The sequence below is a fragment of the Boleophthalmus pectinirostris genome, unplaced genomic scaffold (assembly GCF_026225935.1).
Source record: "Boleophthalmus pectinirostris isolate CB_2022bp ecotype Guang Dong unplaced genomic scaffold, ASM2622593v1 HiC_scaffold_12, whole genome shotgun sequence".
Lineage (NCBI taxonomy): Eukaryota > Metazoa > Chordata > Actinopteri > Gobiiformes > Gobiidae > Boleophthalmus > Boleophthalmus pectinirostris.
This window is the reverse complement of record NW_026571018.1, coordinates 1,736,874-1,764,415: the sequence shown is the minus strand read 5'-3', so window position 1 is coordinate 1,764,415 and position 27,542 is coordinate 1,736,874. Positions and strand designations below refer to the sequence as shown.

Sequence of the window (27,542 nt, the reverse complement as noted above, 5' to 3'; positions counted from 1 at the left end):
GTTCCACAGATATCAGGACACATGGGAAGAGAAAAGAGGAGTGTTTGTCTTGTGGAGTTTTGTGGACAGTTGGACGGAGGATCTGTGAGTCACGGCTCTGGAACACGCCAAGACTTTAATAAAACAAAAGAACAAATCTTCCTCTAACAAACACTTTGAACTCATCAAAACCAGGACTAAACCAGGACTGAACCAGGACCAAACCAGGACTAAACCAGGACTAAACCAGAAGTAAACCAGGACTAAACCAGGACTGAACCAGGACCAAACCAGGAATAAACCAGGACTAAACCAGGACTAAACAGAGTAAACCAGGACTAAACCAGGACTAACCAGAAAACCAGAATAAACCAGACTAAACCAGAAGTAAACCAGGACTAAACCAGGACTGAACCAAACCAGGAGGACTAACCAGGAAACCAGGACTAAACCAGGACTAAACCAGACTAACCAGGACCAAACCAGGACTAAACCTAAACCAGGACTAACCAGGACTAAAGGATAAACCAGGACAAACCAGAAGTAAACCAGGACTAAACCAGACTAAACCAGGACTAAACCAGGACTAACCAGGACTAAACCAGACTAAACCAGACTAAACCAGAAACCAGGACTAAACCAGGACTGAACCAGGACGACCAAACCAGGAATAAACCAGGACTGAACCAGGACAAACAGACTAAACCAGGACTAAACCAGAAGTAAACCAGGACTAAACCAGGACTGAACCAGGACCAAACCAGGAATAAACCAGGACTAAACCAGGACTAAACCAGAAGTAAACCAGGACTAAACCAGGACTGAACCAGGACCAAACCAGGTAAACCAGGACTAAACCAAACCAGGACTAAACCAGACTAAACCAGGACTAAACCAGGACTAACCAGAAGTAAACCAGGACTAAACCAGGACTAAACCAGGACCAAACCAGGACTAACCAGAAGTAAACCAGGACTAAACCAGGACTAAACCAGGACCAAACCCAAACCAACCAGAAGTAAACCAGGACTAAACCAGGACTGAACCAGGACCAAACCAGGACTAAACCAGGACTAAACCAGAAGTAAACCAGGACTAAACCAGGACTGAACCAGGAATGAACCAGGACTAGACCAGGACTAAACCAGGAATAAACCAGGACTGAACCAGGACTAAACCAGGACTAAACCAGGACTGAACCAGGTCTAGACCAGGACTAAACCAGGACTAAACCAGGACTGAACCAGGACTAAACCAGAACTAAACCAGTTCGACCTTGTGATGTCATGAAGTGGTAGTTTTCAATTGAACAGATCCTTTTCCCTTTTGACACATCCAGTCCTGAAATGATCCAGATGATTCTATTGTGTGGAGTTTAAAAACACAGTGGAGCACTTCCTGCACCGCCACACGATGACATCACAGGGTGGAACACAGTGTTTTGAGTGTGAGAGAAGAGTTTGTGTGTGTTTGTGTGTGTGTGACGTGGGACGTGTGAAGCTGCTCTGTCCACGGCCAAACGAGAAAATCTATTTGTGAATCGGACAAAAGTTTATTTAGTCAAAAACGTTTCACACACGTTTACAGTTTGTGTTTGAATCAAAGGACCGAATGTGGAACTGGACAAGACCCAGGTCTGGACTAGGTCTAAGTCTAGGCTGAAGGTTTAAAGTCTACGTTTAGGTCTACATTTAAGTCGAGGTTTAAAGTCTAGGTTTAGGTTTAAAGTCTAGGTCTAGGTCTTGGTTTAAAGTCTAGGTCTAGGGTTTAACTCTAGGTCTAGGTTTAAGTCTAGCTCTAGGTTTAAAATCTAGGACTTGGTTAAAAGTCTAGGTCTAGGTTTAAGTCTACGTCTAGGATTAAGTCTAGGTCTAGGGTTTAAGTCTAGGTCTAGGTTTAAAATCTAGGTCTAGGTTTAAGTCTAGGTCTAAATCTAGGTCTAAGTCTAGGTCTAGCTCTAGGTTTAAAATGTAGGTCTTGGTTTAAAGTCTAGGTCTAGGTGTAAGTCTAGGTCTAGGGCAGGGGTCGGCAACCCAAAATGTTCAAAGAGCCATAATGGCCCAAAAAAACAAAAACCATACCTGTCTGGAGCCGCAAAAAATGAAAAGCCTTATATAAGCCTAATATGAAGACAACATAGGCTGTCAGTATATTACAAATACAAAATGAGCATTCATGATTACACAAACCCCTTTTGCGACACTCTCATACTCGGTGCGGCGTCTGTAGCCACTGAAATCAGGTGGTTAGTGTTTATTCCTTTGTCATTTAGGCCCCGTTTACACGTACACGGGTATTTTTAAAAACGGAGACATTTCCCTTCGTTTGTACACATTGTTTACACGCAAACAGCAAATTTGCCTCTGAAAACGAATCTTTCTAAAAACTCAGGCTAGAGTGGAGATTTTGGAAAACTCCGGATTTATGTTTGTGTGTAAACTGAGATAAACAGAGTTTTAGGAGCTGACGGGCTGAAAGTGCGACCGACGTTTACCTGTTGCTATGACGACGATGACGGAAGCATTCAGAGCAGCAGTCGCATTTCTTCTGATCGTGCATAGGAGCACTCAGAAAACAGCAGCATGGAGAACTTTGTACGCAACTCACCGCACATCAGCCCGGAGTCTGAGCTCGGGCAGCAGCGCCAAACACACGGGGCAGTCAGCGCGCAGCTCCTCAAGACGGGGCTGGGGGTCCAGTGTTGGTCAGATTGTCCAGAGGCTTCGTCCTCCATGTCCTGGTTCCAGACGGGGGCGAGCAAGACCAGAGCGCATAGGACTGGGTCAGAGTGCTTCAGTGCAGTCATCTGTGCGCTGGTTCCGTGCAGGAAAAGCGAGAATGCGCTGTGGACCACAGGTCCGGGCGGGCTGCTCCGGTCCTCCACGCTCGACCGCAGCTGTTTCTGAGTTGGTGCATCATCCGTACAGAAGCGTGAATCCCGTTTGGTTCGTTATATGTTGTTCTGAGCGTCCGTCTGCGCACGTGTTTTTTTTGTTTTGTTTTTTTCTCGGGGAAAGCGCTTCTCAGGTGGACAGTGTTGGGAAGGTTACTTTTAAAATGTATTCCCTTACAGATTACAGATTACATACCCCAAAATGTAGTTTGTAACGTAATCCATTAAATTACTTAAGGTGAGTAACGTTATCTGATTACTTTGGATTACTTGATATTGTTATGCTTTTTAAAACTACATGAATGTACCAACCATATCCTGAAAATTCTTGTTCTCTTCAAATTTTTTGTTGAGCCGAAGTCTCCATGAATAAGCAACTGTTTGCTGTAGAGAAGCAAAGACCAGGAAATCATAACATAATTGTCTGATAAAAGAAAATAAAAAAAACCCAGTCTTTACTTAAGCATATAAAAAATATTATTGATAGAAAAATTATTTCTATATGAGATCACTGCTGCCTTAAATTATGTTCACTCTACTGTTAGGTGTCATATTGTTTAGACCTGGTTTAATCCTGATTTAGTCCTGATTTAGTCCTGGTTTAGTCCTGGTTTTAGTCCTGGTTTTAGTCCTGCATTAGTCCTGCTTTAGTCCTTCTTTTAGACGTGGTTTAATCCTGCTTTAGTCCTGCTTTTAGACCTGGTTTAGTCCTTCTTTTAGACGTGGTTTAATCCTGCTTTAGTCCTGCTTTTAGACCTGGTTTAGTCCTTCTTTTAGACGTGGTTTAATCCTGCTTTAGTCCTGCTTTTAGACCTGGTTTAGTCCTTCTTTTAGACGTGGTTTAATCCTGCTTTAGTCCTGCTTTTAGACCTGGTTTAGTCCTTCTTTTAGACGTGGTTTAATCCTGCTTTAGTCCTGCTTTTAGACCTGGTTTAGTCCTGGTTTTAGACCTGGTTTAGTCCTGGTTTAGTCTTGGTTTAGTGCTGCTTTTAGTCCTGGTTTTAGTTCTGGTTTTAGTCCTGGTTTAGCCCAAAATGTGAAAACCGGAAAATACTGCCATGTAATCCATTTATTTCAACCAAGTAACTGTAATCCAATTACCACTCACTGAGACAGTAACTGTAACTGAATACAGTTACTCATAATTTGTATTCTGATTACGTAATCCTCAACACTGCAGGTGGAGGCACCGGACACCACCCCCCACTTCAGTTCATCTATTTGTTCTGCTGAAACACTTTTCATGTGTTTCATTTACACACAGCTGATGGATCAGATCCATGACCAGAGATGAACGAGGGTTTTACCCCTAAAGAAACCAGATTAAAACAACAACCAAAAAAATCATTCCTTTTCCATTTTCACTCATTTTTGAAAAAGCTCCAGGGAGCCACTAGGGGAGTGCTAAAGAGCCACATGCGGCTCCGGAGCTGCGGGTTGCCGACCCCTGATCTAGGGTTTCAGACTAGGTCTAGGTCTAGGTCTAGATTTAAAGTCTAGGTTTAAGTCTAGGTTTTGGTCTAGGTTTATGTCTAGGTATGAAGGGTGGGTGACTTAGCACAGGGAGCCGAGCATGATACTACTCTGTATTATCCCATAACAGTAAATACCCCTCTGTATTATCCCGTAACACGAAATACCCCTCTGTATTACCCCGTAACACGAATACCCCTCGTATTAGATACCCTCCGTATTACCCCGTAACACTATAACCCCTCCGTATTACCCGTATTACCCCGTAACACTATAAACCCCCTACCCGTAACATAAATACCCCTCCGTATTACCGTAACACTAAATACCCTCCGTATTACCCTAAATACGTATACCCGTCCGTATTACCCCGTAACACGTATAAATACCCCTCCGTATTACCCTGTAACACTAAATACCCCTGCGTATTACCCCGTAACACTAAATACCCCTCCGTATTACCCCGTAACACTAAATACCCCTCCGTATTACCCCGTAACACTATAAACCCCTCCGTATTACCCCGTAACACTAAATACCCCTCCGTATTACCCTGTAACACTATAACCCCTCCGTATTACCCCGTAACACTAAATACCCCTCCGTATTACCCCGTAACACTATAAACCCCTCCATATTACCCCGTAACACTAAATACCCCTCCGTATTACCCCGTAACACTATAAACCCCTCCGTATTACCCCGTAACACTAAATACCCCTCCGTATTACCCCGTAACACTAAATACCCCTCCGTATTACCCCGTAACACTAAATACCCCCGTTTACCCGTAACACTAAATACCCCTCCGTATTACCCCGTAACACTAAATACCCCTCCGTATTACCCCGTAACAGTAAATACCCCTCCGTATTACCCCGTAACAGTAAATACCCCTCCGTATTACCCCGTAACAGTAAATACCCCTCTGTATTGCCTCTTTTTTGCCCCGGAGTCTCTTTTCTGTGTCATGTGTGAATTATTTATTCGTGTCCTTGGGCCGAGATCCAGAATCTGAAACTCGGTCACAAACAGAAAAACGTCCCAGAGACAAACTACAAACGACAAACGAGCAAAAGAGCAAAGAGGGACAGAGCCCACACTCGATACTGATACTCGATACTGATTATCGATACTCAATACCAATACTTGATACTCGATACCGGTTCTGCTCCGCGGGGTAAACACGGTCGTGGTTTAGACTCACCGATGTTCGGGTGTTTGAGGAGGCGACAGATCCGAGCCTCACGATCCAACTTCTGATGATCTGAAACACACACAACCGGGTCAGAACCAGGACCAGGACTAAACCAGGACCAGGTCTGAATCAAGTCTAGGTCTGAACCAGGACCAGGACTGAACCAGGACTGGGAATAAACTAGTACCAGGTACGAACCAGGTCTAAAACCGGTCTGAACCTGAACCAGAACCAGGTCAGAATCAGGACTAGGTTTAAACTAGGACCAGGTCTGAACCAGGTTTGAACCAGGTCTAAACCACGTCTAAACTAGCACCAGGTATGAACTAGGATCAGATCTGAACCAGGTCTAGGTCTGAACTAGGACTAGGTCTGAACCAGGTTTGATCCAGGTCTTAACCAGGTTTAAACTTGGACCAGGTCTGGACCAGGACCAGGTCAGAACCAGGTCTAAACCAGGTCTAAACCAGGTCTAAGTCTAAACTAGAACTAGGTCTAAACCAGGACCAGGTCTAAACCAAATGTAAACCAGATCTGAACCAGGTCTAGGTCTAAACTAGAACCAGGTCTAAACCAGGTCTGAACCAGGACCAAGTCTGAATCAGGACTAGGCTTAAACTAGGACCAGGTCTGAACCAGGTTTGAACCAGGTCTAAACCAGGTCTAAACCAGGTCTAAACCAGATGTAAACCAGGTCTGAACCAGGTCTTAGAACTCTCTAAAAGAGAATTCTCCTTTCTATAATTTTTTTCAGTTTTTCTTCACAAATTATTTCTTGATTTGAGTAAAATTTTCTTTTATATTTACAAAAGAAAAGAGGGCATCTGACACACGAGGAGGGAGGGCATCTGACACACGAGGAGGGAGGGCATCTGACACACACAGGGAGGGAGGGCATCTGACACACACAGGGAGGGAGGGGCATCTGACACACACAGGGAGGGCATCTGACACACACAGGGAGGGCATCTGACACACGGGCAGGGCATCTGACACACGGCGAGGGCATCTGGCGCTCGCCGTGGCTGTGGTCGTGATGCTGGCCTGTGATTGGCTGCTGCTTGTTGCCTGGTAACAGTAAAGTTGACGTTCTCCTGCAGCAGTGAGTTATGTAACAGAGACACGTCCAGAACAAACTCCACACACACCGAGTTTTGATCTGGTCTAGATCTGGTCTAGATCTGGTCTAGATCTGGTCTAGATCTGGTCTAGATCTGGTCTACATCTGGGTTAGATCTGGGTTAGAGCTCATTTAGTTCCAGTTTGGATCTGGTGTCAGTCTCTGGTTTGGTTTCTGGTTTAGTCCTTCTTTAGTCCTTGTTTGGTCCTGTTTTGGTCCTGGTGTAGTCCTGGTCTCAGTCTCTGGTTTAGTCCTGGTTTGGTCCTGATCTAGTCCCAGCCTAGTCCCGGTCTAGTCTTGATCTGGGTCTCTGGTCTAGTCCCGGCCTAGTCTAGGTCTGGCCTCGGTCTGGTCTCGGTCTGGGTCTCTGGTCTAGTACCAGTCTAGTTCTGGTCTGGGTCTCTGATCTGGATCTCTGGTCTAGTATCAGGGTAGTCTAGGTCTAGTTTCCGTCCGGGTCTCTGGTCTAATCCGAGTCTAGTCCTGGTCTAGTCCCGACCTAGTCTCGTCTGGGTCTTTGGTCTGGGTTTCTGGTCTAGTCCCGGTCTAGTCTCGGTCTGGGTTTCTGGTTCAGTCCTAGTCTAGTCCCGGTCTAGTCCTGGTGTAGTCCCAGTCTCAGTCCCAGTCTCTGGTTTGGTCCTGGTCTGGGTCTCTGGTGTAGTCCTGGTCCTAGTCTGGATCTGGTCCTGATCCAGGTCTTGGTCTCTGGTCTCAGTGCTGGTCTAGTCCCGGTGTAGTCCTGGTGTAGTCCCGGTCTCAGTCCTGGTCTGGGTCTGGTCCTGGTCTAGGTCTATTCCGGGTCTGGTCCTGGTCTCTAGTCCTGGTCCGGGTCTTGGTCTCTGACCTCGTGCTGACAGTTTCTTGGTGTTGATGATCTTGGCGGCGAATTCTTGTCCCGTGTGAACTTTGACACAACGACGCACGATGGAGAACGCTCCTCTGGAACAGAGACAGAGTCACACACAGGTCCACTACCCGCTCACAGGGTCCACCACCCGCTCACAGGGTCCACCACCAGCTCAGAAAGTCCACCACCCACCCAAAGAGTCCACCACCCGCCCAGAGAGTCCACCACCCGCTCAGAGGGTCCACCACCCGCTCAGAGAGTCCACCACCCGCTCAGAGGGTCCACCACCCGCTCAGAGGGTCCACCACCCGCCCACAGGGTCCACCACCCGCCCACAGGGTCCACCACCCACCCAGAGAGTCCACCACCTGCTCAGAGGGTCCACCACCCGCCCACAGAGTCCACCACCCGCCCACAGAGTCCACCACCCGCTCAGAGAGTCCACCACCCGCCCACAGGATCCACCACCCGCCCAGAGAGTCCACCACCCGCTCAAAGAGTCCACCACCCGCCCAGAGGGTCCCCTGGAGAGTCCCACACCCACTCAGGGAGACCCACACATCTGCTCAGAGGGTCCTTCACCCGCCTGGGATGTTCCCACACTCACCCAGGGGGCCCACACCCGCCCACAGACCTGCTTTAGTCCTGGTTTGGTCCTGGTTTAGACCTGGTTTAGTCCTGGTTTATGGTTCAGATCTTTGGGTTTATTCACATGAAACAAAAAATGGCACAATGCGTCTCCTCTGTATAAACTAAAGAAATAAATCAGAACTAAACCAGGACTAAACCAGGACTAAACCAGGACTGAACCAGGACTAAACCAGGATATCAACAAAATCTACAAATCCAAACTGGGACTAAACTGGGGCTAAAGCTTTAAGAATAGTTTCATAAAGATCAAATGTTTTGAGAACTGGTTCAGACCTGGTTTAGTCCTGGTTTAGTCTTGGTTTAGTCTTGGTTTAGTCCTGGTTCAGACCTGGTTCAGACCTGGTCCTGGTCTCTGGTGTCCACCATATTTCGTGCAGTGATGTTAAAATGTTTGTTCTCTGATTGGTGGAGACACTTCCTGGAGCCCACAGACCAGTTCCGGGCAGTGCTCTGATTGGCCCCTTGCCTCAGAGCAGTGCTGTGATTGTCTTTCTCCCTCAGAGCAGTGCTGTGATTGGCTGTTTCCCTCAGAGCAGTGCTGTGATTGGCTGTTTCTCTCAGAGCAGTGCAGTGATTGGCTGTTTCCCTCAGAGCAGTGCTGTGATTGGCTGTTTCCCTCAGAGCAGTGCTGTGATTGGCTGTTTCTCTCAGAGCAGTGCTGTGATTGGCTGTTTCCCTCAGAGCAGTGTTGTGTCTTTCTCCCTCAGAGCAGTGTTGTGATTGGCTGTTTCCCTCAGAGCAGTGTTGTGATTGTCTTTCTCCCTCAGAGCAGTGTTGTGATTGGCTGTTTCCCTCAGAGCAGTGTTGTGATTGTCTTTCTCCCTCAGAGCAGTGTTGTGATTGTCTTTCTCCCTCAGAGCAGTGTTGTGATTGGCTGTTTCCCTCAGAGCAGTGTTGTGATTGTCTTTCTCCCTCAGAGCAGTGTTGTGATTGGCTGTTTCCCTCAGAGCAGTGCTGTGATTGTCTTTCTCCCTCAGAGCAGTGCTGTGATTGGCTGTTTCCCTCAGAGCAGTGTTGTGATTGGCTGTTTCCCTCAGAGCAGTGTTGTGATTGGCTGTTTCCCTCAGAGCAGTGCTGTGATGGTCTTTTTCCCTCAGAGCAGTGCTGTGATTGGCTGTTTCCTTCAGAGCAGTGTTGTGATTGGCTGTTTCCCTCAGAGCAGTGTTGTGATTGGCTGTTTCCCTCAGAGCAGTGCTGCGATTGGCCGCCGCCCACAGAGTTATGTAAGCGCCCGGAGCTGAGTGGGAAGAGAGTGGGCTGAGGCCAAGAGGTCCACTCCAACGCTTCATACATCTACAACAGAAACCAGGTCTGAACCAGGTCTGAACCAGGTCTGAACCAGGTCTGAACCAGGCCTGAATCAGGTCTGAACCGGGTCTGAACAAGTCTAAACCACATCTGAACCACTTTTGAACCAGATCTGAAACCAGGTTCGACCAAGACTAAACCGGGACTAGGACTAAACAAGGATTAAATCAGGTCTAAACAAGACTAAACCAGGAGTAAAGAAGGACTAAACTATGTCTAAACTAGGATTAAACCAGAACTAAACAAGGACTAAACTAGGACTAAACCAAGACTAAACTAGGTCTAAACCAGGACTAAACCAGGTCTAAATCAGGACTTAACAAGAACTAAACCAGAACTAAACCAGGACTAAACTAGGTCTAAACCAGGACTAAACCAGGTCTAAATCAGGACTTAACAAGAACTAAACCAGGACTAAACCAGGACTAAACAAGGTCTAAACCAGGACTAAACCAGGACTAAACCAGGACTAAACTAGGTCTAAACCAGGACTAAACCAGGTCTGAACCAGGACTAAACCAGGACTGAACCAGGTCTAAACAAGGACTAAACCAGGACTAAACCAGAAATAAACCAGGACTAAACTAGGTCTAAACCAGGACTAAACCAGGACCAAACCAGGACTAAACCAGAAATAAACCAGGACTAAAACAGGTCTAAACCAGGACTAAACCAGGACCAAACCAGGACTAAACCAGGACTGAACCAGGACCAAACCAGGACCAAACCAGGACTAAACCAGGACCAAACCAGGACCAAACCAGGACTAAACCAGGACTGAACCAGGTCTCCGACTACATAAGAAATAGAAATAACTAGAAACACTGAAATCTTCTATAATAAATAAGATTAAATATATGAGATTCAAGGCTAATATCTTCGGCTACAGGGCGAATTTCCCATTTATAAAACTGTGGGCACTGCTCTGTCTGATTCTTCATGAAACTTTAATCTGAGTTTTGTTTTTTAACACAATCTGACCAATCGGACCTCTGATTTTAAACACGTCCCGCTAAAGAACATTAACATTACCGTTACAAGCTAGCGTTAGCATTAGCATTAGCGTTAGCATTAACATTAGCACTTGCATTAGCATTAGCATTAGCCAATAGTTTTTCAGTTTGTCACGTTCACGTTTTTGTTGAAAATCAAACTCTTAAACACCATAAACGCTCGAACTGATCACGGGAAAATTTAAATCTGCTCTTTAAATCACTTTTATACTTTCTCTCCAAATTTGAAACTTTTTTGTCTGAGTTTGTTGCTAATGTGTCTTGTGTCCCCACGGTAACCGCTGAATAATCCACCACAGAGACACATGTACATCACCCCCAGCGCAATGTTACACACACACACACACACACACACGCACACACACACACACACACACACACACACACACACACACACACACACACACACACACACACACACACACACACACACACACAGTATTTATTATCATTTTTTTTTTTTTTTAATAGGTTTATCATTATTAGGTTTATTATTATTATTATTAGGTTTAATATTATTATTAGGTTTATTATTTTTAGGTTTATTATTTTCATTATTATTTTTAGGTTTATTATTTTTAAGTTTATCATTTTAAGGTTTACTATTTTTAGGTTTATTGTTTTTATTATCATTTTTAGGTTTATCATTTTCATTATCATTTTATTTTCATTATTATTTTTAAGTTTAGAATTTTCATGTCATTAATACTGCATTTCCATTATCGTTTTAGATTAATCGTTTTTTATGTTTATAATTTTCATTATCATTCCATTATCATGCCATTATAATTTCATTATCATTTCAATTTCATGATCATTTTTAGGTTTAACATTTTTAGTTAGTTTTTTTGTTTTTTTAGTTTACCAAAAAGAGGCCGCGCAGACATTTACTCAGTATAAAAAAAGTGTTTCTGGTGTTTTCTCTTTAAAGGTGTACTCCGCAGTGTTGCATTAAACGTATCTTATCTCCATGGAGACAAAAACAGTGACAACAACAAGCCAAGTTACACGTCAGATCTGTGGAGAGGCGACCCTGCTCGTGCTTTTTAAAGAAATAAAAATGCCCGTAATTTAATAAACGCCGGACAGATTTAGACGTTTTTAAATATATTGGACGATTTAATGTGTTCTGTGTCTCCATGGTAACTGCTGAATATTCCACCATAGAGACACGCGTAGAACACCCCCAGTGCAATGTGAGCGCAGAGTCCGAGTCTGGGATCTTTAAATCTGAGGCAGTTTCTAAAAAGAGTTTCAAATGTGAGAATTATGTAAATACAACGAAAGATATGAACAAATCCACCCTGAACCAAACCAGGAATAAACCAGGACTAAACCAGGACTAAACCAGGACTGAACCAGGATTTAACCAGGACTGAACCAGGACTAAACCAGGACTGAACCAGGATTTAACCAGGACTACACCAGGACTGAACCAGGACTAAACCAGGACTGAACCAGGATTTAACCAGGACTGAACCAGGACTAAACCAGGACTGAACCAGGATTTAACCAGGACTGAACCAGGACTAAACCAGGACTGAACCAGGATTTAACCAGGACTACACCAGGACTGAACCAGGACTAAACCAGGACTAAACCAGGACTAAACCAGGACTGAACCAGGATTTAACCAGGACTGAACAAGGACTACACCAGGACTGAACAAGGACTACACCAGGACTGAACCAGGACTAAACCAGGACTAAACCTGGACTAAACCAGGACTACACCAGGACTGAACCAGGTCTAAACCAGGACTACACCAGGACTGAACCAGGTCTAAACCAGGATTAAACCAGGTCTAAACCAGGACTAAACCAGGACAACACCAGGACTGAACCAGGTCTAAACCAGGACTAAACCAGGACTAAACCAGGACTAAACCAGGATTTAACCAGGACTGAACAAGGACTACACCAGGACTACACCAGGACTGAACCAGGACTAAACCAGGACTAAACCCGGACTAAACCAGGACTACACCAGGACTGAACCAGGTCTAAACCAGGACTAAACCAGGACTACACCAGGACTGAACCAGGTCTAAACCAGGACTAAACCAGGACTACACCAGGACTGAACCAGGTCTAAACCAGGATTAAACCAGGTCTAAACCAGGACTAAACCAGGTCTAAACCAGGACTAAAGCAGGACTACACCAGGACTGAACCAGGTCTAAACCAGGACTAAACCAGGTCTAAACCAGGACTAAAGCAGGACTACACCAGGACTGAACCAGGACTGAACCAAGACTAAACCAGGACTAAAACAGGACTAAAACAGGACTAAACCAGGACTGGTCAAACGTCTCATCAGGAGTCAGAGTGCAGGTCAAACTTTGGTGTCTGTTGTGAGGAAATGTCCCGTACTGAGGCTTTAACTCTAACGTGAAGAGAAGTGAAGTGTCACTGCAAAACAAACACTACACATGTGTCCTTCCTCGTCTCCTTCTCTCCTCACTCTCCATCTCTCTCTTTCCCCCTTCTTTCCCTAACCTCTCTTTGTGTACACACTCTCCCTCCCTCTCTCTCTCTCCATCCCTCTCCATCTATCCCCTCTCTCCTTTCCTCTCCATCTGATTCTTCCTCCTCTCTCTCCTTCTCTCTCTCTGTCTCTCCTCTCTCCTGTCCCCCTTTTTCCCTCTCTCCTCTTTCTCTCTTGTCTTTCTCTCCCCTCTCTTTGCTCTCCCTCACTCTCTTCCCTCTCTTTCTCCATCTGTCTCTTCTCCCTCTCCCCCTTCTCTCTCTCTTCCCTCTTATCCTGTCTCCTCTCTTTCTCTTTCTCCCTCACTCTCTCTCCCACTCTCTCCACTCATTCACCTCCCTCTATCTCATCTTCTCTCTATCCCTCTCCATCTATCCCTCTCTCCTTTCCTCTCCTTCTGACCCTGTCTCCTCTCTCTCCCTATCTAGCCCTCCTCTCTCCTTTACCCCTTTCTTCTCTCTCTCCTCCCTCTTTATCTCCTCTCTTTCTCTCTCCATTATTGTCCTCCCTTTCTCTCTGTCTCCTGTCTCTCCTCTTCCTCTCTCTCGCTCTCTCCCCTCGCTGTCTTTCTTCCCTCTCTCCTCTCTCTCTCGCTCTCTCTCCCTTTCTCTTTCCTCTCTTTCTCTACCCCCCTCCTCTCTCTCTCCTCTCCTTCTGTCCCCTCTTCTCTCTCTCCATCTCTATCTTCTCCTCTTCTCTCCCTAATCTCTCTTTGTTTACACTCCCTCTCTGTCTTTCTCTCTCTCCATCCCTCTCCATCTATCCCCTCTCTCCTTTCCTCCCCTTCTGATCCCCTCCTCTCCCACTCCCTCTCTCCTGTCTTTCTCCTTCTCTCACTTTCCTCCCTCTCTCTGTCTCTTCTCCCTCTCCCCTTCTCTCTCTCCTCTCCCTCACTCTCCCCTCCTTCCCTCTTTGTCTCTCTCCATCTCTCTCTTCCCCCCTTCTCTCCCTAACCCCTTTTGTTCACACTCTCTCCCTCTCTCTCTCTTTCCACCCCCCCTCTCTCTCCTGTCCCCTCCTTCTCTTCTCTCTCATCTCCTCTCCACTTTCCTCCACTCTCTGTCTCTCCCTCTCCTTCCTCTTTCTCTCTCTCCCTATCCACTCTCTCTCTCCATTCTCTCCCTCTCTTCTCCCTCTTTCTCTCCCTATCTTTCTCTCCTCTCTCTGTCTCTCTCTGTCTCCCCTCTCATTCTTTCTCTCTCACACACTTTTCTCCCTCCCTCTCTGTCTCTTCTCCCCCCTCCTCTCTTTCTCTCCTCTCTCTGTCTCTCTTTCTCTCCCTCTCCTCTCTCTTTCTCTCTCTCTTCATTCACTCTCTCCCTCTCCATCTCCTCTTTCTCCCTCTCCTCTCACTTTCTCTCTCCTCTCTCTCTTTCTCTTCTCTTCTCTCCTCTCTCTTCTCTCTCTCTCTCTCTCTCTTTCTCTTTCTCCCTCTCCTCTCTCTTTCTCCCTCTCCTCTCACTTTCTCTCTCTTTCTCTTTCTCTTTCTCCCTCTCCTCTCTCTTTCTCCCTCTCCTCTCACTTTCTTTCTCTCCTCTCTCTCTTTCTCTCTCTCTCTCTTTCTCTTTCTCCCTCTCCTCTCTCACTTTCTCTCTCTCCCTCTCCTCTTTCTCTTTCTCTCTCTCCTCTCTCACTTTCTCTCTCTCCCTCTCCTCTTTCTCTTTCTCCCTCTCCTCTCTCACTTTCTCTCTCTCCCTCTCCTCTTTCTCTTTCTCCCTCTCCTCTCTCACTTTCTGTCTCTCCCTCTCCTCTCTCTCTTTCTCTTTCTCCCTCTCCTCTCTCACTTTCTCTCTCTCCCTCTCCTCTCTCTCTTTCTCCCTCTCCTCCCCCTCCTCTCTCTCTCTCTCGCTCTCTCTCTTTCTTTCTCCACATTATCAGTTCTTACATAACTTCAGATTTTAACTTTTTTTTGTCGCTGTTTTGTTTTAAAATTTAGTAAAAAAAAAAAAAAAAAAAAAAAAACATTCTGAACTCGACAAACAGAAAATTACATAACTCTCTTCTCTCTCTCTTCTCTCCTCTCCCTCGCTTCTTGAAGAATAAAGTCAATCTTTTCTTCCTCTCCACACATCCCTCCATCCCTCTTCTCTCTCTTCACTTTCTCCTCTGTCTCCTTAACGTGTCCCTCTCTCCTCCTCTCTTTTTCTCTCTTCTCTCCTCTCCTCCTCTTCCCTCCCTCCCTCTCTCTCTCTCTCTCTCTCTCTCTCTCCTCCACAGGTCTCTCCTCTGTCCTCGCTCGCCCCCTCCACCTCTCCTTTCAGACGTCTGTTTTCAGCTGTTTGGTGGAATTCACTCCATCCTCCTACACGCTTTATTTTTCCTCCTACCTCCTCCTCCTCCTCCTCTCTTCCTTCCCTCCTCATCTCCATCTATTGCATCCCCCTCTCCTCTTCTTCTCTCCTCCTCCTCTCTCTCTCCTCTTGTTCTGTCCTCCTCTCTCTCTCTGTCTTTCCTCCTTTCCTGTCCTCCACTTCTGTCCTCCTCTCTCTCTTCTCATCTTCTCTCCCTCTTCTCCTTTCACTCTTTCCCTGTAGTAAGAATATTCATCCTCCCTCCTCCTCCCCCTTCCCTCTCTCCTCCTCCCTCTCTCCCTGTCCTCCTTCTCTTCCTCTCCCTTCTTCCTCCTCTCCTGTCTCCTCTCTCCTTCTCCCTCTTTCCTCTCCTCCCTCCCTCACTCTTCTCTCCTCTCCTCCTACTTATATCCTCTCCTCCCTCTCTCCTCTCCTCCTTCTCTCTCCTCTCTCTCCTCCTCCCTCTTTCTTCTTCCTCCTCCTCTCCTCCTCCCTCTCTCCTCTGCTCCCTCACTCCTCTCTCCTCCTATTTATATCCTCTCCTCCTCCCCCCTCTCTCTTCTTCCTCCTCCTCTCCTTCTACCTCTATCCTCTCCTTTCCCTCTCCTCCCTCCCTCTCTCTCTCCCCCCCTCCCTCTCTTCTCTCCCTCTCCTCCCTCTCTCCTCTCTCTCCTCCTCCCTCTCTCTTCTTCCTCCTCCTCTCCTCTCCTCCCTCCCTCCCTCTCTTCTCTCCCTCTCCTCTCCTCCCTCTCTCCTCTCTCTTCCCTCTCTCCTCTCCCTCTCCTCTCCTCCCTCCCTCTCTCCTCTCCTCCTCTCCTCCCTCCCTTCTTCCTCTTGTGTGGTGGAATTCCGGGGACTTACTTCCCGAGCTCCTCGTAGAGCTGGTACTCCTCGGTGAAGCGCGTGCAGATGACCGTTGCCATGGCGCCGGCGGCTGGGGTCAGGGGCGGCGGGGGCGGCTGGGGTCCGGTCTGGGTCCGGTCTGGGTCCGGTCTGGGCTCGGTGCGGCTCGGTCCGGCTCGGTTCGGCTCCTCTTCGGCTTTGGGAGTCCGTGTGGAAGTGAATGAGCCCGAAAGGAAACACGGGGCAGATATGAGACGCGCGGCCAGCCCACTCCGCCCCCGCATGGCCAATCGCTGCGCGGGGAGACGCTGATGGACGGGACGCGCGGCCAATTGCTGAGAGGAGGGCACAGAAGGCAACGTCGTCATGGCAACTGCTGCTCAGAACACAGCGAGCCTCAGCCAAGAACTCAACCAGGACTTAAACAGGACTAAAACAAGACTAAACCAAGAACTCAACCAGGACTTAAACAGGACTAAACCAGGACTAAACCAAGAACTCAACCAGGACTAAACCAAGAACTCAACCAGGACTTAAACAGGACTAAACCAGGACTAAACCAAGAACTCAACCAGGACTTAAACAGGACTAAACCAAGAACTCAACCAGGACTTAAACAGGACTAAACCAAGAACTCAACCAGGATTTAAACAGGACTAAAACAGGACTAAACCAAGAACTGAACCAGGACTTAAACAGGACTAAACCAGGACTAAACCAAGAACTCAACCAGGACTTAAACAGGACTAAACCAGGACTAAACCAAGAACTCAACCAGGACTTAAACAGGACTAAACCAAGAACTCAACCAGGACTTAAACAGGACTAAACCAAGAACTCAACCAGGATTTAAACAGGACTAAACCAAGAACTGAACCAGGACTTAAACAGGACTAAACCAGGACTAAACCAAGAACTCAACCAGGACTTAAACAAGACTAAACCAGGACTAAACCAAGAACTCAACCAGGACTTAAACCAGGACTAAACCAAGAACTCAACCAGGACTTAAACAGGACTAAACCAAGAACTCAACCAGGACTTAAACAGGACTAAACCAGGACTAAACCAAGAACTCAACCAGGACTTAAACAGGACTAAACCAAGAACTCAACCAGGACTTAAACAGGACTAAACCAAGAACTCAACCAGGATTTAAACAGGACTAAAACAGGACTAAACCAAGAACTCAACCAGGACTTAAACAGGACTAAACTAGGACTAAACCAAGAACTCAACCAGGACTTAAACAGGACTAAACCAAGAACTCAACCAGGACTTAAACAGGACTAAACCAAGAACTCAACCAGGACTAAACCAGAACTAAACCAAGAACTCAACCAGGACTTAAACAGGACTAAAACAGGACTAAACCAAGAACTCAACCAGGACTTAAACAGGACTAAAACAGGACTAAACCAAGAACTCAACTAGGACTAAACCAGAACTAAACCAAGAACTCAACCAGGACTTAAACAGGACTAAACCAAGAACTCAACCAGGATTTAAACAGGACTAAAACAGGACTAAACCAAGAACTCAACCAGGACTTAAACAGGACTAAAACAGGACTAAACCAAGAACTCAACCAGGACTTAAACAGGACTAAACCAGGACTAAACCAAGAACTCAACCAGAACTTAAACAGGACTAAACCAGGACTAAACCAAGAACTCAACCAGGACTTAAACAGGACTAAACCAGGACTAAACCAAGAACTCAACCAGAACTTAAACAGAACTAAACCAGGACTAAACCAAGAACTCAACCAGGACTTAAACAAGACTAAACCAGGACTAAACCAAGAACTCAACCAGGATTTAAACAGGACTAAACCAGGACTAAACCAAGAACTCAACCAGGACTTAAACAGGACTAAACCAAGAACTCAACCAGGACTTAAATAGGACTAAACCAGAACTAAACCAAGAACTCAACCAGGACTTAAACAGGACTAAACTAGGACTAAACCAAGAACTCAACCAGAACTTAAACAGGACTAAACCAGGACTAAACCAAGAACGCAACCAGGACTTAAACAAGACTAAACCAGGACTAAACCAAGAACTCAACCAGGATTTAAACAGGACTAAACCAGGACTAAACCAATAACTCAACCAGGACTTAAACAGGACTAAACCAAGAACTCAACCAGGACTTAAACAGGACTAAACCAGGACTAAACAGAGAACTCAACCAGGACTTAAGCAGGACTAAACCAGGACTAAACCGAGAACTCAACCAGGAGTAAACCAGGAACTCAACCAGGATTAAACCAAGAACTCAACCAGGACTAAACCAAGAACTCAACCAGGACTAAACCAAGAACTCAACCAGGACTTAAGCAGGACTGAACCAGGACTAAACCAGGATTAAACCAAGAACTCAACCAGGACTTAAGAAGGACTAAACCAGGACTAAACCAAGAACTCAACCAGGACTAAAACGGACGTGTTGTCACTGTTTAAAATGATACAATATTTTAAAAAAATAAAATAATAAACTCTGTCTGACTAAACCAGGATTAAACCAAGAACTCAACCAGGACTTAAACAGGACTAAACCAGAACTAAACCAAGAACTCAACCAGGACTTAAACAGGACTAAACCAGGACTAAACCAAGAACTCAACCAGAACTTAAACAGGACTAAACCAGGACTAAACCAAGAACGCAACCAGGACTTAAACAGGACTAAACCAGGACTAAACCAAGAACTCAACCAGGACTTAAACAAGACTAAACCAGGACTAAACCAAGAACTCAACCAGGATTTAAACAGGACTAAACCAGGACTAAACCAAGAACTCAACCAGGACTTAAACAGGACTAAACCAAGAACTCAACCAGGACTTAAACAGGACTGAACCAGGACTAAACCAGGATTAAACCAAGAACTCAACCAGGACTTAAGAAGGACTAAACCAGGACTAAACCAAGAACTCAACCAGGACTAAAACCAGGACTAAAACGGACGTGTTGTCACTGTTTAAAATGATACAATATTTTAAAAAAATAAAATAATAAACTCTGTCTCTGTGTGATCGTCCCACTGCGCCCTCTCCTGGTCAGCGCAGGAACCACACACAGCTGCTCCGCTCCAGTCCACGCCAATCCGCTCCGGTCCACACCAATTCGCTCCGGTCCAACCCAATCCGCTCCGGTCTGCTCCAAACAAAATCTGCACAAAAAAATAGAATAAATAAATAAATAAAATGACGAACGGTAAAGCTGCACTATGTCACATTTTATTCACGAGTAACTTCAAATATACATGAAACAAGTTGGGCAATAACAAAAATATAAAAAGATAATGTTCTAATTCCACTGAAAGGGTGAAATAAAGAGAAAATGTAAATAAAAATAATAATAAGAAGAATAAAAACACATAGAATACTACGGCTGGTTTATGGAGCAAGAAAGATTCAGAAATATTCATGTGCATAGGACAGAAAAACTTGTATATTTGATTCAGTCCTGGTTTAGTCCTGGTTCAGTCCTGGTTTAATCCTGGTTTAGTCCTGGTTTAGTCCTGATTCAGTCCTGGTTCAGTCCTGGTTTAATCCTGGTTTAGTCCTGGTTTAGTCCTAGTTCAGTACTGGTTTAGTCCTGGTTTAGTCCTAGTTCAGTCCTGGTTTAGTCCTGGTTTAGTCCTGCTTCAGTCCTGGTTCAGTCCTGGTTTAGTCCTAGTTCAGTCCTTGTTTAATCCTGGTTTAGTCCTGGTTTAATCCTGGTTTAGTCCTGGTTCAGTCCTGGTTTAGGCCTGGTTCAGTCTTTGTTTAGTCCTGGTTTAGTCCTTGTTTAGTCCTGGTTTAGTCCTAGTTCAGTCCTAGTTTGGTCCTGGTTTAGTCCTGGTTCTGCTGTTAAATTCACTAATATTATAACGAAATATTTTGAAGTGAAAGTAAAAAGTAATAAATAAATAACTAGTTGCAGTTTTGAAGTAGTGATCATATTTTATTTTTGCCGTTGAATTTGACATTTTCACTGATTTTATTTATTTATTTATTTTTTTTTTATTTACATTTTTCTGGCGTTTTTTTCCCGCCGCCGCACGCGGGCAGCAGAGCTCTTTTTGACCCCGGAAGCGGAAATCGGTCCTTTTCTGTTTCTGCTTGGTAAAGAGACACTCAGAGGTACGTCAGGCTCGGGCCAAAATCCGCTTAAATCTGCTTCTTTTTCTGCCCATCAGCGTCCTGCCACTGCATCACTTTAATTTAACATTTATAACGCGACGGATCCGTGTGAAATTGCGAGATTTGGACTCGGAACATGTAGAGTTTTGATCGGGTTTGTGTCGGTTCTGGCCGCATCCAAAGAGCCGCCATCTTAGCTCCCCGCTCCACATTTCCTCTTCATTTTCTTCATAAATTCGCCGTTACGCTTCACAAACTCGCATTACATAAACTCTGAATCGTTGCCTCTTGAATAACCCGGTGTAAAGTCTCCAGAAAACATCGTAAATTGAATCAAATCTCGCTCCGTGTTGGGTAAAGTGTCAGCGGGCAGTGGAGCCTCCGCACGCCGCAGGTTCGGTCCGATGTTCGGCTTGAATTTGCGTTTCTACACCGCAGATTCACACAAACCCGCGAGGTTTGTTTTTTCTCGATAAATGTTCCGTGGTGGAGCTTTAGTGCTGTTATTCCACCGGGTTTGTGCGGGTCCCGGGTTTAACCATGTGCTGCAGCGAAGAGGGGCCGGGGCTTTTCTGCTCTAAACTCTACTTTTTTTATTCATTTCCTTTATTTTAATGTCTTTATTGTGTTTAAATGTGACCAATTTAGAAGTGAGATTTTGTCGTACTTTTTTAATTGCTGAGGTTTCCTGTCAGGTCAGTGCATGATCACGTGGACAGACGTGAAAATCTGTTGATCATAATTACCGTATTTTTTGGACTATAAATCGCACCAGGCGCCCCCCCCCCCCCCCCAAAAAAGCGTGATGTATAAAAAAAACCATAAGGCGGGGGTGTCAAACTCAAATTCAGAGGACCAAAGTTAAAAACAGACTGTTGTGGGCCAAACTAAATATTTGTTGAAAAATTTGAGTATCTGCATGGGGTGTGCATTGCCTTGAGTCTGATGATACAATACGTGTCATGATATGCATGTCACAATTCAATATATCCCGATATATCCCAGTACTAAAACATGATATATTGTGATTTATCAGTAATTACTTCTATTAATACAATCAGCTGCTACTTCACGAGAACACACTTGTATGAAATATAATTTATAAAAATGTTTAAATGATCAGAACAGTGAATGTAAATAATGAAATTTTGTGAAGAATATTTTAAAAATCGATTCAGATGCATTTTGAATCAATTTGAGAATTGTGTAATGAAGTATCACAATATATCACTGAATCGATTATTTATATATTTTTTTTCCCCCTTACAGCCCTAATCTGCATGTTTTCTCTTTCAAAATATGTAATTTTTTCTTACTAAAATGTTTTAGTTTTTGTTTAAACACTGAATTCAGAAGAAGCATAATAAAATTTTAGATGTCTATAATCTTGTTGTTAGATCAGCTCTAATATAGATTTGATATGATCTTGCGGGCCAAATATAATATATTGTGGGCCAAATTTGATCCCCAGGCCAGAGTTTTAAATGTCTGATTTAAGTCTACGTTTATATGATGAGGGTCTGAACAGAAGACTCAAAAGCGGTGTTGCGTCTTCACTTTTTATTCCGCGTTTAGATATTTAGAAATGCATCCATACGGTGACTTAAGTGTTCTCCAGGTCTTGTCCAGATCTGTCTGACTCGACTGAGACGACCTGGTGCGTCCAGAATCTGACAGAGGTGATTACAGATCCTTCTCTGGTCACTTAAAGTATTTCTGCAGATTCTCCACATTTATTGTTTTGTAAGTTTGTTAGAGCTGCCAGAGCAACTTGAAGGTCCGACGCCTGGAAATGATCCACATGTTTGTTTTTGTGTCCTGTATGTTTGTGACATAAACTTGTACACGACCTGAGCAGATCTGACCAGAGTTTTGTGTCTTGGGCAGTGTAGATGGAAACACTACCGCGGAACCTATTCAACTTTTCCACTCTGGAGGTGGTTTTACATTTTTGCTTTAAGCCCCAAAAACGCCATCACTGTCTAAACGAATGACATTTCTGATAAAATATTTTGTTTTTTTTACCCACAAGTGTTCTCGTTAAACAGACCCCCACTTTTCTTGCATTTTCTCAGACTTCACTTTGGATTGGGAGAAGGGCGAAGCCGCAGTCTGAGATTGTCGTTTGCTGTGGTCTGTTTTTCTCTGAGCGTCTGTTTTGACTTTCAGACATGGCTCCACGTAAAGGGAAGGAGAAGAAGGAGGAGCAGGTGATCAGCCTGGGCCCTCAGGTCGCAGAAGGAGAGAACGTGTTCGGAGTCTGCCACATCTTCGCCTCTTTCAACGACACCTTCGTCCACGTCACCGACCTGTCCGGAAAGTACGTACCTGCGAGGTTGAGAGGAGAAGGTCAGATGGAGCAGGAGTTTTACCTGTTGTTGTTGTTTCCAGGGAGACGATCTGCCGTGTGACCGGTGGGATGAAGGTGAAGGCCGACAGAGACGAGTCTTCTCCATACGCCGCCATGTTGGCCGCTCAGGACGTGGCCCAGCGCTGCAAAGAGCTCGGCATCACCGCCCTGCACATCAAGCTGAGGGCCACCGGGGGCAACAGGTCAGAACCACAAAAGAACCGACTAAACACAGCGAATCTGTTTTACACCCTCCGTTTACTGTTCTAACTCTGCTCCCTACTCAAAAACAGACCTGGAGTTTTGCTTCATTCACGTTTGAGTAACACTTATTAGTGAAGTGGTTGTAGGGTTGTGAAAAATACTGATATTAAGGATGGGCATGATTAGTCAACTAATTGATAATCGATCATTAATAATTTTGTGGATTACGTTCATTTTTAACCGACAAACCGAATGTAGGTTTCTGTGTGTAGATACGACGCTGCGTCTGACACAAACACTGGGGTTGTGTCTCAGTTCCACATTTGGGCTCTGGCTCTTCCTCGGAGACACTGTTCCAGTGTGTTTACATGAACATCAGTGTCCCGGTTTCGTCATGTTGCATGTAAACGCAGCATCCCGGTTACTGTGACATAAAGAGCTGCGGTAAACCTGCACATGTACAATCTTTGAAAACATCGACACACACACAGAACAGACTCAGCATCATCATCACCCCTCTGTCACAGAGAGAACACTCATATTCCACTGAGTTGTGTCCTTTAGTCAGACAGCTGAACCATTGTCACTGTCAGCATTTTTGTGTTTTACCATGTTTGTTACACAACATAGCGATATGGCACCTGTTATAGGAGCGTCTGGAACCGATCAAGTGGTTGAGCGCGTTCATGCGCTGCAGTAAAGAGCAGCGTTTGTTACTTCAAACCAGGTCTTGATGGGAAAATGTGCGGGATACATTTGGATTATTTTTCAGTGGGGAAATAATACGCCACGATAAAGAAGGTTGGGAGTGAATGGAAGCGAGAGGACACGCCCCCCCATGCTTCCAGATGTGGCCCCGCCTTTACCAGTTACGCTGATCGTCAGACAATCCGGAACACCAGCAGAAGACTCAGTGCTGCGCAGCATCCGGCGTCAATGGGTTAAGAGACGACAGTAAATCGAGCTGGTATCATTAAGAGGTTGCCGATACGATACACACCTCAATACAGTGATCTTACGATTCAATACGATTCAGTTCGATGTATTTCAGTTTGATTTGATACGGTTCAATAAAAAAAAAAGGTTAAATTGTAGCTGTGATAATAAAAGTCTTTGTTGCACTACTTCTACAAAGTTCATATAAAACAAAAACATTTTAATCGTCAAAACAGTGAAAATGTCAAATGTGTCGAATAAACAAGTTTCATTCGTCTAAATGAGCAACAAAACTGTAGCTGTAACAAAATATTAGTAAAATATATAAAAAAAAATACTCTTAGAGATGTATCAATACAGCAGCCCAACAATATCGATACTGTATCATAAAATTTAACGATACGATATATCAATATTTTAATATTTTTGCTTCTAACAGTAAATGCACTGACAGGATTTTGAATGTTTTAAAAAAAAACTATAATCCCAAACCATAAAGTGAGAGGAAAGAGTTCACATTTCAGATTTAGACCTAAAAGATTGATCAGTTCTACACATGTTGGTGCTGAAATGTTTTGAAGTTTTGTCAGTGAAAGTGTGGGAACCTGATTCATCCATCAGGTTTTTTTTTTTTTGAATAGAAAAGTCTCACCCAGCAGAGCCAGAGCTTTTTACAAGTGTTGTATTGTGACATGGTGTTTGGTGTTTGGCAGCAAACTGTGATTAAGTTTTAGTTTTTTATGAATTATTTTCTTTGTAATTAATCATAATTATCGTGTTAATGTCCCGCCCCCACTAAAAAGTAAAGTGAAAGAAAGGAAAAATAAAAGATTTCTGATTTTTAACTTGTTAATGAAAATCTGAATCTTCCTAAGATGAGCTGAATGACTTGTTTTAGTGAAACTGTAAGATCCTTTTAGATTTTATTAAACATTTAAAACGCTTTTCCCCAATTTGGCATTTTTTTAATTAAATTACTGCATATATATATATATATATATAAATAATATATGAACAACTTTGAACAAACATGAACAGTACAGATTGAGTTTATTGCGGTGGGACGAAATTTCCACAATGAGATTGGAACTATGAGAACGAGACGAGATTTTTACACTATTTTTGATTTACTTAAATATTTTGACTGTAATTGTTGCTCTGCTTTTCAGGACAACAGCTCCTCAAAAAATGTTACTCACCAGTACTTGACTCATTGTTATTCCATACGTTTTTATGTTTAGAAAAAAAAAAAAAAAAAATCATTTATAATTTTGTGAGTGTGGCACTGTCTCGTGTCAGTTTTGTGGCACAAGATCTTGTCCATCCGTTTTCTAAAGATTTAAAGTTAATATTGTAAATTGCATCTGAATTGAAACATTAGGATCTGGATTATTCCTCTGAGCGCGAGTAACTCATACAATATTTCCACATAAAATGAGAACATTTAAATTGTGTATTTTTATATATTTGGTTTTGGGAAAAACAGAGTAATATTAGGTTTAAAACTGTTTCCTGGTGGGGAATTCTATAACTCACCCAACAACCATATGCCGCAGTAAACTCCTCATGTACACAGATTATTATTTGACACATGAACAAATGGTTAATGCTTTTTATATTTGGTTTTGTTTAAGAATAAATCGTCATCAGAATGTGAATCTGTAAAAGCTACTCTTGATTTGAAGCGGTTTTCCTCGTGTTTGGGCACAGATGCATCAAGTAAAAGTTTAAACTAATTTAAGGTGATTTCTGATCTGTTTCCTCGTCACAAACGTCCTAAATGTGCAGATTTGTGTGTTTTAATGTTTGTGTGAAACTCCAGGTCTGTTTTTTTGAGGGAACATTAGAACACAACTTGAATGTCCCAGTGTAGTGAAACAGGTGGTGTGGGGGTGTGTGCGGTTTCTCGTTTGGTCCAATAATCATTTGTGTGTGAACAGCGCCCTCTGCTGTTTTTTTTTTTTTTGTCGAGTGCAGTTTTTAAGTGTTTTTGTTTTTTGTTCAGGACAAAGACCCCCGGCCCTGGAGCCCAGTCTGCCCTCAGAGCTCTGGCCCGATCAGGCATGAAGATCGGACGCATCGGTGAGACTCGACACTGACACACTGAGACACTGAGACTCACTCACACTCAATCACACACACTCACACACGTAAGATGACGTGATTATGAATCTGATGCGTTACATTATAAAGTTTTTAACTGTTTTAGTACATTTGTCCTCTCCTGGATTTTTGTAGTTTTGCTCTTAACTCCCCCTTTTACCCCAGTCTGACTCATTAGCCGGGTTCACTCCATGGAAACATCGGACCTCACAGCAGCAGCAAGTCTTAAAAATGGTCATTAGAATTGGATCTCGTGTGTTTCGCCTTCATACTGGGTGCGATGTTAGACTTTAGGATCTTTTTAAGACCAATTAAATGTAAATTAAGACCTAGAATGACTTCTCTCGACAGTAGGCGGGTACTTTTTAATCATTTAATCAATCGCTGCCGTTTGGTCATGACGTATGTAACGTGTCACTAACGAGGTTAACTGGTATATTAAACTCTTCCCAAATCCCGTTGGAAGAAGGACAATAACATTTTTCTCCTTGATCAACTTCACCAAACATTCTCTTTGTTCTGGCTTTAAATTCTCGATCTTGGGAATCATTAACACAGAATGTCTGACTCTTGCCTCTTCTCTGATTGGCTGTTGCCACCCATATTGGGTGGTGTCCAAATGTTGATACTGTTAAACCTTTTCAGGATTTTACCAGGGTTTACAGGATCACCATATGACCAAAATGTTTTAGTCTGACTTTGGTAAACTATGAAGCTGCACAGTCTGTGTACGACCTGAAAAGATTCACATCAACCATCTCCAACACGACAGACACAGAACAGACTCGCCATCAGAACACCCCTCTGTCACAGAGAGAACACTCATATTCCACTGAGTCGTGTCCTTTAGTCCAACAGAAGCTGAACCACATCAGCGCACAAGGAAAGAACTGTTTTTATCACACACATTAGTTTATGTAAATGAGTCATGTGGTTTTTAGTTTTTTCTGTAAAACAAAAACAAATGTGTGTGAAGGTAAAATGCTGCCAAATTGTAGAAGCTTGCAGCCCGACTTGTCATCTTGTCTCTTATGAGCATCATGTGACAACAGAACAAAACTAATCAAATGTCGTCTCCCCACACAGTTAAAGAAACATTATAGACACTATTAGTTTTAAATCTTGATAGATTAAACTCATAATACAACCACACATCTGTGCTGAGCAAACAAATGTAGGGATCAATAAATTATAATATGACTGTAATGAAACTGATACTTTGATACTGTATGTTCCGCCCAACCCCAGTCTGTTGTATTTGGAGTCCTGATCTAATCACTGGAGAGAAATGAAATTGAGCAGAGACACGAGGTGGCACCAGCCTGACTAACAACTTAACTTTTCAAGGGAAAATGTTTTTTTTTCTTTTATGGTTGAAGTTCTGTGTGGTTATATTAAACATATTCTTGTTGGTCTGAGTGAAACACCAGAGAACTTGATGGTTCTAGTGAACGCAACGTACAAAAGGAAACAACTGGACTGACCTTGTGCGTGGTTTTTTTCTACAGAGGACGTGACCCCGATCCCGTCAGACTCGACCCGGAGGAAGGGAGGACGCAGAGGAAGACGTCTGTAGACATGTGGACATATTCACCAAATAAAACTTTTGACAATAAAATCTTGTGCTGTTTTCATTTCACCTTCAGTTTTTGTGTACTTTTACACGTGTGCGCACTGTGTTGTGTCGGGACGGTGTTCTATACAACAAAAT

General features: G+C 44.1%; 2 protein-coding genes across 3 annotated transcripts in view; one reads left to right on the top strand and one right to left on the bottom strand.

Annotated features, from left to right (window-relative positions):
* The window catches only part of camk2a (calcium/calmodulin-dependent protein kinase II alpha), a 48,112-nt gene extending 31,136 nt beyond the window's left edge, over positions 1–16,976 (bottom strand). For both annotated transcript variants that reach the window (XM_055149045.1, XM_020941147.2), the window contains exons 1-3: positions 16,122–16,976; positions 7,508–7,602; positions 5,553–5,612 (exon numbers count right to left, since the gene is read on the bottom strand). In XM_055149045.1, the coding sequence (XP_055005020.1) occupies positions 5,553–5,612; positions 7,508–7,602; positions 16,122–16,471 (505 nt within the window). In that variant the 5' untranslated portion in view covers positions 16,472–16,976. The remainder of the gene's footprint in view (positions 1–5,552; positions 5,613–7,507; positions 7,603–16,121) is intronic.
* A 3,134-nt stretch (positions 16,977–20,110) lies between these two features.
* On the top strand, positions 20,111–27,449 carry rps14 (ribosomal protein S14). Its single transcript, XM_020941091.2, has 5 exons — positions 20,111–20,238; positions 22,408–22,558; positions 22,630–22,791; positions 25,734–25,810; positions 27,340–27,449. Exons 2-5 carry the CDS (start codon positions 22,410–22,412, stop codon positions 27,405–27,407), a joined length of 456 nt encoding a protein of 151 aa, XP_020796750.1. The 5' UTR covers positions 20,111–20,238; positions 22,408–22,409; the 3' UTR covers positions 27,408–27,449.
* Positions 27,450–27,542: the final 93 nt, after the last annotated feature.

Excerpts from the sequence above, each read along its gene's own strand:
- rps14 (XM_020941091.2), top strand. The coding sequence starts at position 22,410 with ATGGCTCCACGTAAAGGGAAGGAGAAGAAGGAGGAGCAGGTGATCAGC. Across the intron at positions 22,559-22,629 it reads GTCACCGACCTGTCCGGAAA|GGAGACGATCTGCCGTGTGA; the intron begins GTACGTACCTGC and ends TGTTGTTTCCAG. Across the intron at positions 22,792-25,733 it reads AGGGCCACCGGGGGCAACAG|GACAAAGACCCCCGGCCCTG; the intron begins GTCAGAACCACA and ends TTTTTTGTTCAG.